At 42.0% G+C, this 13,774-nt stretch overlaps 1 protein-coding gene across 1 annotated transcript in view; it reads left to right on the top strand.

The window, feature by feature from the left end:
* Positions 1-13,260: 13,260 nt before the first annotated feature.
* Positions 13,261-13,774, top strand: part of LOC109102834 (E3 ubiquitin-protein ligase SH3RF3-like) — a 41,510-nt gene continuing 40,996 nt past the window's right edge. The window contains exon 1 of the mRNA XM_042764477.1: positions 13,261-13,309. Coding sequence (XP_042620411.1) covers positions 13,261-13,309 — 49 coding nt within the window. The remainder of the gene's footprint in view (positions 13,310-13,774) is intronic.

The following is a 13,774-nucleotide window of genomic DNA, read 5'->3' as shown; positions in this document are numbered from 1 at the left end:
AAAAGATAACAATTTTTTTAATTTTTTTTTTTTTTTTTTTTTTTTTTTTTTTTTTTTATATTTTTTTTTTTTTTTTTTTTTTTTTTTTTTTTTTTTTACTAATTTTATTAGTCTGAAGTCCTGTTTTTTAGTGTAACTAAACATTTGGTCAGAACACGACCCTCGTGATGTTACTGAGTCCTAAACTGCTCATTCACATGGTTATAGACCACTCCACTTCTTACCTCGAGCCTTCAAATTCGCTGGGTCCTCGTCAGAATTTCTTCAGTTGAGTCCCCATCGCATCAGCTGTGGTTGAACATTTCCTACATTGAAATAAAATGTTCATTAAATAGTTCCAACAGGTTTTTAAAATCTCTAAAATCCATGAAAGACATCTGAGCCTGAGCAGGAGGGAAGTATTTACCTCTGCTTTACCACGGCAAGGATACGCCAGACAAAGACATGCACATATTCGATGCAGTTTTTGCTGCGTTAGTAAATCAGATGATGCCTCTTGAAAATTAACGAAAAAAGAGGACCTGTGGAAATAAAAGTAATAGAGAAAGGCCTCAGGGATCCGTTCTCAGTGCGTTTGATAGAAAAAAGTTAAGTCAGAACAATTAATACTAACTTTCCTACTATCATTAAATCTGTTTGCCATGAACATTGTTTAATGGGAAAATATATATATATTTGGAGATTCATGGAAAATTAGAGAAGATAATCATAAGAATTATGAAAGATAAGATTATCCACTTCTGTGCTGAGTTTCAATGAGCAAAAAGCAGCTATAAAACCTGTATCACAGTTTTCATAACATGAATGACCCACCAAAGAATTTCGATATTGTTCTATGGCAGTGCTGAAAAAATACTATACAAATTACATATAAAGGGTGCAACTTTACAGTCTCCTCAAGTTTCAACATGTCAGTTTCATATATTTTGTTATGCTTGTACTCTGAAAGGCTTGGGTTATATGTTTGGTGTAGATTTGGATTTTTTTCATGAAAAAAAAAAGAACATACCAACATTCAATGACTTCATTTCATGAATTTCTCTCAACAGTCTAACATTTCCTAGTAAATAAGGAGGTAATTTAGTTATTTAAAAGAGGAATCCAAATACAATAAATCCCATGTGAGAAGCCGCCTGAGCTCTAAACGGCAACATTCACACTAACATTGACCTATTCCTAATTCTTTCAAAATGATAGTATTAACCTGCAGTCTCTGTGTGTTCTTGGTAAGTTGAGAGATGAAATCTTCTGGTAATGTTCATGGGGAGTTCGTAGTGAGCATTTTTATAGTCCCAAAAAAAAAAAAAAACCTTGCCCCTTTGCCGCTTGGACCCAGACTCTGCTTGAAGCCTAACTGGAACCGCACAATGCAACATTGTTGGGGTCAGGGTCATTCATTTTTTGTGCCCCCAAAAAGGCGAGGACAGAAGGTTAATATTTGAAGTTAAACCAGATTATATTTACTATGGCTTTCCATGGGACTGCATGGGTTAACAGTCAGAATACACCAAAATAAATCTTGATTGGAAAAACACTTACTCTTTTGACGTAAAGTAAAAGCTCCCTTCGTTTGAGGGAATTCGGCTTACCCGTCTTCAGTTGAATTTGCAGAAAATCCCTGTTTTGCGAGTTTGTTTGGCAGTTAATATTTAGCTTATTTTGGTGCTTAGTATTGACTTGTTTTCGTGTCAATTGTACAGTTTTGCAAGAAGCAATGCACTTTTGTCATCAGACTATAATGGTAAAAAGGCACTGATGTTTGTCCTTGGATGACCTGGAACGTTTTGATACAGTCTGCTGTTTGGGAAATGCAATTCAGTCCTCACTTGCAGTAGGAGAAACAACAGCCACAACAGAAAAAAAAAGGATTAAAGAAATAGAAAATAAAGAAAGAAAAACTCAGAAAGAAATAAAGAAAGAAAAAAGCCAGATATCCAGACGAAGAAAGGGATAAATGTACGCAACTAAACTGGCTAATATTTATTATTATATTATTATTTTTGTGATTCAACTGTTTATTTTTATTACCAAAATAACATCCATCCAAAAAAACAAAAACCAAACGGGAAAAGGGGATTAACAGACATATTATCATAAGTTCAATCTGAAATAGGAGAGAGAGAGAGAGAGAGGAGAGAGAGAGAGAGAGAAAGGTCAGTCCCTTTATGTCATGTTTTCCATCCTGTTCCCAGAGAATGCCCAACGCCTTGTGGTGTCTGTCTTAACTGACACACTTTGAGGCTTGAGTCCCTTTAATGGCTTGATATTTTGAATCAGGTGTGTTTGAATAGAGACTCTACAATGTGCAGTTCGGGGGGTGCTCCAGACCAGGATTGGGAACCACGCTATATTGTTCAAAATATCGAGAAAAACATTGCCATCTACCACTCAGTCCCAGTTTAGCTCTGTTTAATTCGTGCCATTGTACATTCACAGCCACGATCCAAGGATGCTAGGACTCCAATGTTTTTTCACACATGTTCGGAGTAAACCAGTTTTTGTATATTGTCTTCTTTGCACTGTAAAACCTAACAAACAACATATCTTTGGTAACACTTTACGGTAAGGGTACACAAATTACCTAATTTTAATGCATAAATTAATTTGTGACTTTTCATTAACTTCATAAATTATACGCTCGTGAATTATCAGGAACTAACATGAGTTCGTAGGCTTTCATTCATGACTTCGTGATGACACTCTTATTTAAGACCGTAAGTAAGGTGAGTACACATCATGATTTGTGTTTTTATTACACATTATCATATGTTTTTCTTTTTTCACATAAAACAAGTCTTTACTATACATTGTGGATAAAGCATGCTTATGGTAACATGATTAAAAAAGCATCGATCGAGGGCGCTTTGTTGCTCTTTGAGCTCTCGCCTTGATACTGGTTAGCTGTGGCAGCTGTCCAGATCCTCTCTGAGAGGCAGAATTAAATTTTTGTCTTTATGACGATTGTTCAATCTCTCTTTTCTGAACATCCTGAACTGCTGGGGTACTCCTAGGGGGCTAGTAAAGAGTTGTTCAAAATTTTACTTACAGTGATATATACCATTTTCTGACAAGTGGCAACAGCAATGACTATGCATGCATTGCTGGCGAGTGGCAGTTATCTCCTATTAATTCTATAGTTGATTATTTTTTAGGGACCACAAAGACACTGATTTCCTGGGAATGACCTAATCAATAAGCATGTGTGTTAGATAATAAAATTAAATCCACACAGACCGTCAGATTAAATCAATCAGTTGAAAACACATGAGTGTTAGACAGCTGTACGTCACTCTCTCAAAGGGCTTCACATCAGCGTATATCGCCTTCATTACAAGAGCGCTGCAACACTGCAATAAAAATCTTTCATTCAGCGTTTGGACAGCTGACAGAACTGTTCACTCGTCTCTCGCCTATGGGGTCATTGTTTGGTATCGTCACAAAAAATGCATGCCATTTGCACAAATTTTTTTTAGTAGTATTTTAAAGCCGGATATATCGATACTCGGCATACGTTTCTAGGATAGGCAGTTTAAAAGGCTTTGCACCGCTGACTGCGTTAGCAGTCAGGACAGACCTGGAGCCTGTGAGGTCCCCAAGAGAGCTCGGTCGTGCATAGAATATGCGACATCTACCTTGCGAGTAAACATATTGATGTTTTTTTTTAGTACTTTGTGAGGCTTCATAGTGGCACAAATACACACCACATAGACCTCAAAATGTGCCATCGCCATCCTGGGCGAGTATCCTCGTAAGCGCACTACGGTTGTTGGTCTTAAGCAAATGAAACAGTTGAAAAGCAAAACGCATGTGAATCAGTTATTGGATCCATACAGTGAATCTTTTTGAGAGAAGCCTAAGTGGCCGTTCCAACGTCAATGGTCTTTTATGAGTTAAAGTTCGTAGATATGCTGCAAGCATGGCCCGGTTTGAAAATTTTTGAGGTTTTGGGGTCGGGGTAAAGGATACTTCACCCCAAAATGAAAAATTTTGTCATTATTCACTTACCCCATGTCATTCCAACCCGTAACAGCTTCGTTCATCTTCGGAACACAATTTAAGATATTTGGATGAAAACCGTGAGGCTTGTGACTGTCCCACTAGACTGCCAAATAAATAACAAGTGTCATCAAGGTCTATAATTTAGAATAACTCCATCTGCCATCTACCGGGGCAATCTGGGTTTATATGAAGTGCTAAACAAAATAATCTTTTCTGTCAAATCAAAGCTAAATACACATAGAAAAAGCGCATCCTTGTGGTGCGGAGTGATACAGAAGAGCATACACAGCATACGACAGTGATATGGAGAGACATCAGAGGAGACTGGTGATCGACAGGAGGAATTATTGAAAAATAGTAACCCAACAGTAACTCCATTAACACTTCTTAAAAGAGACAGACAGGTAGATGTTTTGTTAAATGTTTTTTTTTTTTTGTTCTTCTGTTTTGGAGGAATGAACATTGTGTAAATTATATCATATTGCACCAATAACTATATGGTTTAGCAGGCGGTGTAACATGTTTTAGTTTCATAATTATTCACTCTCGCACACAATACGATAGGCATAGTATACTGTTTTTATATAGTTTTTCATTAATAACCATTGCCAGATGATAACTTTGACTGTGCTCTTATGAATGTTGTAAGCAATGACTTTTGTGAAACTTAACTACAATACTCAATAAACTAGTTTCTTCAGTTGGCTAGTTGTTCGTGCGCTTTTTTTTTATGTTATTTATTTATTTATTATTCTGTAACGCTTCTACAGAATCGTCTGCACTACGCGTCTATAATGAGTCACTAAGTTTTTTGACAGTGTTGATAACGTTTCTGTACCGCGATAAATATGGCGTTTGCCTTAACGATATGTGTGATATCCTGTCCGGCAATAGCATGTCCATGGGCCTTTTTTTTGACTCTTTTTGACTACAGTTTCTGGCAATCATTGCAGTTTTTTACAGATATTGCTATGAAAACAATATAACCCGAAAATTAAATGAATATTAAACTCATTTGCGGTTTATTCTTTAGTTGTCACAATAAGGTAAAGATAAAGATATCGCTAACTCGAAACACTGGCAACCTTCCCCGCTCAAGTTTAGATTAGCCTCGTTCACGCCTGCTTGGTTCTCTGCATCCGCCACATTTTTAAACCCACCGGGGCACTAAAACATTGCTTGCTAAACTGTTCCATACCACAACACTTAATAATACTTGCAGTACCCATATATTGACAAGCTTTAAACAGCATGAAATAATCATTTAGAGAACCGAAATTTATTTTTTGACCATGAAAAATTTACTGGCTATTGGGCTGGCTGCAAAACATGCTCATAATAGAAGATTTTCATGAAATTAACTCATGCACACTATAGGTCATGTATAAACATCTTTCATTGGCGCTTGAGGAGGGGGATTCTTCCAAAATGGAAAGTTGCTTGGATTGGATTTCGGAGGTGCCCAGGATCCAGATCCGCTTGTTCCAGCACAAATCAAGCTCCTGGGTCTAATATTACTTAATGTGTTGTATAAAGCAAATCTGCATAACCGTGCCTTGAACAGTATGGTCGTTTGCAGCTTAACTGATCATCATCACGAACTCCACGTCCATCCGTATAGCTGCGTGCTTGGTTTCCTCTCTTTTGTTTTTCCCTGAAGTATATACATCTCTTAGATCTGGTGACCCTTCTCCATTTGGGTACACTGTCGCCTGTCAAATATTTGAGAACAGCTTATTGTTTGGCTCCTGCAAACATGTTTACTCATGTCCTGGTCTCGATGGCACGAGTAACGAGATGATGATGGATTATCTGCCTATTCTACCCCAGAGTGCAATTCGTGCAACCGATTTGCTATTATGAAATGGCGTTTAGCATGGATAAAAACCACTGGGCGCAAAAACAGCATTCCCCTTGCTCGACAGGGTACCAAATTAGAGGATATCATAATGTACAAGATGTTATTTTTCAGAAATAGTGTGAGGATAACTATAATGAACACACATGTGTTGAATATTTCTTTTTTTTTAATTAATTTCTTAACCCAGGGTGAAAAACTCATTGAAATAAAAAAAAAATGGTTCACTGAAATAAACATGAAATAACCTTATGAAATACTGAAATCCACATTTATGCATGAAGCAGCAGTCGAGCATGTGAGATTAAGTGTGAATATTCACTTCACTATTCTGAGTGCTGTTTGTGTGTTCATTTGTGTGATTGTGATCAGTGCGGGAAGAGTTTCACACAAAAAGGGAAATTTTATGGCACATATGAAAGTTCATTCTGGAAAGAAGCCATTCACTTGTGATCAATGTGGGAAGTGCTTCATACAATTAACACATCTTACAAGACACATGAACATCCACACTGGAGAGAAACTGTACTCATGTGATCACTGTGGCAAAACATTTCTGAGGGCTTCATATCTGAAGGTACACCTGAGAGTTTTTCATGTCTACAAAGTTTGAAAGTTCATCAGAAAACACACTCTGGTGTGAGAGAAATACATGTGCTTTGAGTGTGAGAAGACTTTTACTTCAGCTGAACATTTAAAACAGCATGAGAGGATCCACACTGGAGAAAAAACTTACAAGTGTTCACACTGTGACAAGAGATTCAGTGATTCAGGACACCTGAAAAGACACGAGATGATTCACACTGGAGAGAATCCGTATCACTGCACTACATGTGGGAAGTGTTTCAATCGTTCATCTTCTCAACACAGACATATAAAAAAGCAATCACAGTAAGTAGAACATCTTTCAGATCAGCACTTTAAGGTCAATGTTGCATCCTCACCAAATGAGACACAATAATGCATCAAGCAGTAAAATATCATCTGGATTAATCTTTTGGTGAGATGAGAGGGTTTTTTTTCTGCATAGTTACACAACTATGAAACGCTTTTGTTTCATGTAATCAGTGGTGGTTCTAGCTTTAATGGCGCCCTGTGCGAGAGCATCCAATAACACATCTGGCCAGCAATTGCATGGTTAATATTGATGACAGCAAGGCCACGGAGGCATTCTTGTGACATGGTGGACCTCAGGTAGGATTTGATGAGCTTCAGCTTTGAGAAGCTCCTCTCTGCTTCAGCTACAGTCATTGGGAGAGTAAGACAAATTCTGAGAGCAGTCCACAAATTTGGATATTGAAAGGACTCCAAACTTCTTTCCCACTTTTTCCAATGTGGACAATCTTTCCTGAAGGGCTGAGGTCAACATCAACAGCATCAACAACATCACTGAAAAATGTCACCTGCAGCTACTTAAGGGCATCTGCACGAGCGCGTGGGACGTTCAAGGGTTCGTTTAGGTACACGTAGAAATGGTAGTGGGAGTTTCCGGTTAGAGAAAGGGGAGCAAGAGAGCAGGTCCCAGTTGAAGGTTTTATTTTAATTTCCCTTGCATGTTTGTGTGGTGCGTGTGTTCTCTGGGTGGCGTCGTTGGGCTTTCATACATTGCCGCCCCCAAATGTCACTCTGGGACATTTGAACATGGTAGTAAGCCCTACTTAAGTGGTGGGACTGGACCTGTCATCATCCTCAAGTTTGGGAAGTGGGATTAGGCGAGCCACTGGTCTGACATAAATTTTTTTTTTTTTTTTTTATTTATTTGTTCTGCACAGATATCACATAGATACAGTACAAGGAGGGGAACGAAACCCAGTGGGTTTTATACAGAGTTCCACTCCACTTACATGAATAAACAAAAAGCGGTCCCTGATAAAAAAATTCGTGTCCTGAACGAGCTGCAACTGGTCCTTCTTCCTCCCGTCAGGTCGCAGGGAAGGTTCGGGTCACCTTGCCCCTTAGCCAGAGTGTGCTCTTTAATTTGAGGGTCCATGATGAGGCACGCACCTGGGCTAACCCTGAGCTGGTCGTTGTCCCACTTTTGGCCACTTTTGTCTTTCTCTGGAGAGTTGGCAGTAAAAGGATAATCTGAGGCCCATAAGTTGTCCCGCAAGTACCGTGGACTATGTCTCCCTGTCCCTGGTTCCCTAGAAGATTTGCTGGAGTCATACTCAACTTTTGTGAGGGAGGAATCGTGGCGTTCCCATGAGCCAGGATGCTAGGTGTGATTGGGTCCGAATTCTGCTAAGTCGTGACTCGTATCGATACACTAGCTCTAAAGGCTTGGCATTCATTGATGCCCTCAACCTTCAGTAAAGAACAGTGTCGGTAGGACTGTTTCAGGTACTGTCCTGGTTCCTTATGAATGTACCTTTCAAGCTTGTTTTCACTGCTCACTGATTTTAACTTCCCTCTCCCAAATCCCAACCACACCAAAATGGTGAAGCGCTGGGAAGGAATACAATCTAAGAAGGAAGATTTTCTGTTCAGCTAATTGCTCTTTAAGGTTGGGGTACCATAGCTTCATATATGCCTCTTTAATCTCTTCTGTTCCCTCCAGTATTGGGTGCCATTAGCTGAAAAGAGCTCAAAGGGCTTGCCGTCTTCTAGCAATTAAATCTGCGTAGAGACATCAAGAATTGCATCAGTGTCCCAGACTCTCAGTAGATCCAGATGGAGGCATCGGGTGGTCATACATTTGAAGAACTATTTCCCCATCTCTTTTTGTCCGTTCGTGCGTCCTAATTTTTACTATGAATGGTCCAAAACAGGTCCATTCCAGTGGAATAGAAGGGGGGCCTTGTTAAAGCCTAAGACGAGCTGGTGGGAGATCTGCCATCATAGGGGATCTTGGGTTGGGCACGGCCACTTTTGACATTTCTATACACGCCAAGTTGCATGCGTTTTGATAGCTGCTCTGGCCTCGTCAAAATCCCAATAGTGGACGTCTGAGCTCTGCAAGGACTCGTTTCTGGCCCAGGGGTGAAGGAGATTGGCATCATTATTCCTTAATAAGGAGTTTGGTTTATTTGTTGATGGGGGTCGAGAACTATGGGATGTAGAGGCATTAAGGTCTATGTGTTCAGCATGACGTAGCTCCCTCTGACCACCTAATTGAGCCCAGCACCTTCATCATATTCAGGAGACAGGGACACTACCCCGACTATTGGATGGTAAGGGTCCGGTGTGATGAAGAGGAGCCCCCCCCCCCCCCCCCCCCTTTTGACCTCATCCCCCACCTTGGAAATGTAATTTCTTTGGGCTTTGTTGAAGGAGGAGCCGCTCTGCTTCAATATAATGCTCGTCTTCATCTGTCTGAGTGGAAGGCCTTGAGGCCGCCCCCGTGTAGGTATGCCACTGTTGGTCCTTTTCCCAAGTGTCCTTCCATGTTTTTACAATACCAGTGCGTCTGGGAGTTGGACATCAAGACTAGCTACATTTGGTGAGCGGCAGAGTGATTGAGATTTCTTTCAAATTCAGTAGTCTGGTTCTTGTCAACAGCCGGCATGGTTGGCCAGGATGGCTGCTGATTGGATGCAAGAAGTCTGGGTCATATGAGCCCATCGAGACATGGATTGTGTCCAACTCGTTTTGAAGGATTTTCCACAGGTTTAATTCATCTGCTGCATTATATTGCCTGAATCCCCATACTTCCAGGAATTGATGTCTGTGAGGTACTGAATTGCAGCAACTCGAGGTTGCGCTAGACGAAGACCTTATACCTGCACGATGTCAGACAGCGGGGCAGCGAGTGAAGGACGGTGGTAGAATCTGACCAAGAGGATGAGTTGCCCTGATGGTGACTGTGAGCTCCCTTTTGGAGGACTTTGGCCATCTGCGCCCCAGTAAAGTGTCTGCACTCAGGTTTCAAGCCGTGTGCATGGACATTTGTTTCCTGGGTGCTACACGTGAACGAGCCAACATGAATGAAATGTGTAATAGGGCCATTTCTTGTCTTCTGTGCGTAGATATAATACTGAGCCATAGGCTCTTTCAGATGCATCACAGACGATGTGCCAGGTCTCTGGTACGTTTCCTCATGTACTTGAAATGGAGTGTAGCAGTCTGGAATCTCTAGCTGTTTCCAAATTGGGCAGTTCCTGTTAACCAAGTTGGCCATGCTGTTGTTTTTGTAGGCTGTGTCAGAGCTCAATGGGGTCCTCCCATCCCAGATGAATTTTCCACGGTCTTGAACAAGTATCTTAGCCTGTGGTGTGTAAACGGAATTATGTACCCGAGAGGGTCCCATACTGTGATGCTAATACTTTGTAGATATTTTCTCAAAGTTTGGTTTGAAACATTCTACTTTGGCGAGGTTCTGTAATCCTAAAGAATCACGGAGACAGTGTCCATCGCAATCCAGTGTGCCCTTTCATAAGATCTGGGCTCTTTTGGGATAACCATAGCTCACTGCTTATGTGACCCTTGCTTATCTGTTGGAAGGTGTGTCAATTGCTTCAGGTTTGTTTGACTGGCCCACTGGCGAAGATTGAACCCTCCAGTACGCAGGCAATTGCCAGTAGGCCATCCCTTACCAATAAAGAAGCTCTGGCTTTATCTGTTTTTGTGTACTTTGAAGACAATTGTCCTACATAGGAATGATTGGTAGACTGATTTGGCTACAGAGTGGGGTCAGTTTCAACTGTTGTCCTTGGGCTACTCATTGCAGTGCATAATATAGCACAAAACGATGTTCATGTTGTGCCAAAAGGCAGGACCTGCCACTCAACAGATCTTTGGCTTGCTCAGTCCTATTCACTGCGGTTTTCTCCACAGGAAGCGCAGGATTCGCCTTGCGGTCATCTGGGCAGTAAGGCGAACTTGGTGAAACATACCTTTCTACTCTGCGCTCACGGCCAAACACGGTGTGCTGCCTGAACCGAAGCAAGACTCCAACGCCAAGATAGCCCACCAAGTATGGACCAGGAATGAGGTGCTCATTTAATTGAGCTGCCCTTGATACTGGAAAGAACAGTTAAAAACACAAATCCTGTTTTTGCCATTGTGTCTCACCATATGGTGTGGAATGTACCAGGATTCAGCTGGAATCCTCTGCTTCCTGAAGGGAGATTTCTGCCACGGTAGCCAGCCTTCTCTAGTTTGTCCATCTTCTCAGTGCAGTATGCTTCAGAACAAGATTTTTGGTCTATTGTGCAAGTTTCCGTTCAGTGCTAGCGAATGGATGCCACATACTAGCTGCATTCCTTTGGGCTTTAAAGGGTGACAGCATTTGGTCCATTTGAGCAAAGGCGTGGCTATCAGTCGTACAATGCCGTCACCTCTACCCCTAGTAGTTCGAGTTTGGAGTAGTGTGAGAGCGTAGTGGTCCCTGTTTAGAATGAGTGGCTGCTGTTTCATTAATGTAGGGTAGGGTGTCATCTGCCAAAGTGACGCTCAAGACGTTTTGAGCTAGCTCAGCATTCTGACTGTCTACAGTGATGTTCAGTTGCAACATCGTGTGGTCATAAGGGGTAGTTAAGCTGTATCCCCAGGGCCTTGTGAGAATCCAACCCAGTCTGGCTGTGAACAGCTAGGGTGCAATTATGAGATCCCATTCGTATAGGCTGGACTGGCACAGTAAATGAGGCATGTCTGACCCAATGAGTAGCAAAGGTTGTTGCTCGCTCATCTGTGGAAGTTGCAAGGACCGGATATATGGGCATATTTGCGTTGTAAGCAACTATTGGATAAGAGTGTTCAGACATCTCAGGTTCTCTGCAGTGAAAGGCATGATTAATCTCAAACCTTCCTATTTGGTCTGTGATTAGGGGGCCCACCGAGAAGGAAAACATATGCTCCCATTTAAGTGAAGTACATCCTGATGTATGTTTACGTAGGGTGTCAACGTTTCAGGCACCTGCAGTAAGGTTTAACTGTTTCCAACAGCCTGTGGTAATACAATGCTGCGCCTCTGAGCCATCCATCTAACACTGCATATGTCCTCCATGGATTTATCTCTGTAGTGTAGAAGAACCTTGACTACCTTTAGCATCACCTTTGGAGATCGTTGGGACCATCTAAGTAGACCTTTGGTAAGGGGAACATCATGACCTAGAAGAACACTCTTTTGTGTCTGCTGGACTGCTTTCATGGAGGATGGTAAGAATGACATTCTTTGCAAGTCTTGCAGCTCCGCTTCAGAGTACAGTTTGTGCTCGCAGGATGTGCTCTTCCACCATTTTCCAACACCGTTTTTTTTCCTTCGGTTATCCACTTTAATATTTTGCTCTGTGGTCAGAAGCTTGAATTTAGAGCAAGAGTTTAGAAAATGGTCCTTAATTGTTGCAGTATGGACAGTATGGTTGGAACTTGGGAGTCTTGAACCTTGTTTTGTCCTTAAACAAGTGAGGTACTGTTTAGTTTGAGTAAAGGATTGAAGTGGATCTGTCCTTAGCCGCGAGAAGGTGGGTGTGAATCCTCCTCTTGGTTGTCCTAGGTTGCCGGACTTTGGTAGAGTGCTGCTGCCCGGGGGGCTGTTTGAAATATACTCTTAGCCTGAGACTTCAGCTGTAAGCCAGGCAGAGAAATCTGGCAGGGTGTAGGTACGGTCTGTACCAGTCTGTAGAATGCCATGGCTAAAACAGTATCATCACAAAGCGTCACTCTATGACGGTGGCAATCTTGCTCAGAAGGCGATCAACATGCCCGATCCCCACACCTTAACTCAATATCCATGTTAGGGCCTTCTAGGTTTCTGAGCATCCCTACCAATGAATGGATGGATAGGCGACGGTCATCAAAAGCTTCACGTCTCCAAAACTTCACAGCTGGAGCATTCAATATGGCACCTAACCTCACATGTGTTGAGCTAGTTGAGACATTGGGATGTCCATATTTTAATTCTTGCAGTGCTATTTAGTTGCAGCTGTGTACGGCTCCGGGGATCATGCATGTATGCCTCCATTGGCGAAGCTTGGATAGCACTGGGAAGCTTTATAATGCCCTAGAAGCTACCTTGATACTGTGTACTGTTCACAAGTTAAGTGCTGCTGAGTGTGTTCATTCAGATACTGTCCAATGCCATTTTGAGCACATGCACAAGCGTCGCACTCTTCGACGTTCTCAACCTTCTCAACACGAGGATTGGTAATGAACTAGGTTTTGGGATCCCACATAAAACAGCCGAAAAAGCAGCTAACACTTCTCATAGTTCCGGGTGAGGCTGGTCTTGTAGTGTAAACATGTAGAGCTTCCTGCTATGAGCTGGACTGGACTGGTGGAGCGCGTGAGTATCCTTAGGACGTGGTCGTGCCAACTGCGCCACTGAGTGTGTAGTCGGTACACGTCTACGTTGCGTTGGTCGCGCTGAGGAAGTACCAGACCAGCACCTCGTCACATGAACTTTGCAGGGTCTAGATGCTATGTAGCTAAACTGAGGGAGGCACAAACTGACAGCAGAGTCGTCTATGGCGTACAGGGATGGTTATTTTACAGTTACCAAATACGTCATGACAGGTAAGAAATTGGCTGTACTGATGGACGGTAGCTGGGTAAATATGGGATGGATCCCAGTGAAAACTGTCTACTAGAGTCTTGAGTCGACACTGAGCTGTTGATCATGTGGAGTGCACGATGAGCCATAGTCCACTACGTTAGATCGTGCAACAGCCCAATCCCGTAGTAAAAGTCCTTGGGCACTGTGGATTGTCAAACTGGCACCACCTTGTGTGCTGGAGGAAGCGAAAACTGATGCCTCCGAGGTTACAAGAAACAGCAGGTCAGTCGGGCACAAGAAGATCTGCGTAGCATTGTTCCTGAGCATTACGATCGGTAACAATACTACACTAGTAACACAGCTCTCCTGTGGAGGTCGTTTACTGCACACAGGTTGTGCTTCAGAAATACAATTACTTGCGGGCAATAACCATAAGAATAGTGTCTAGACCATCTGTTGCTGATCGCAGTTTATCACTGTTGCTG

This window comes from Cyprinus carpio, chromosome A9 (assembly GCF_018340385.1).
Source record: "Cyprinus carpio isolate SPL01 chromosome A9, ASM1834038v1, whole genome shotgun sequence".
NCBI classification, from domain to species: domain Eukaryota; kingdom Metazoa; phylum Chordata; class Actinopteri; order Cypriniformes; family Cyprinidae; genus Cyprinus; species Cyprinus carpio.
The sequence above is the reverse complement of the archived record's forward strand: the minus strand, read 5'-3'. Positions and strand labels throughout refer to the sequence as shown.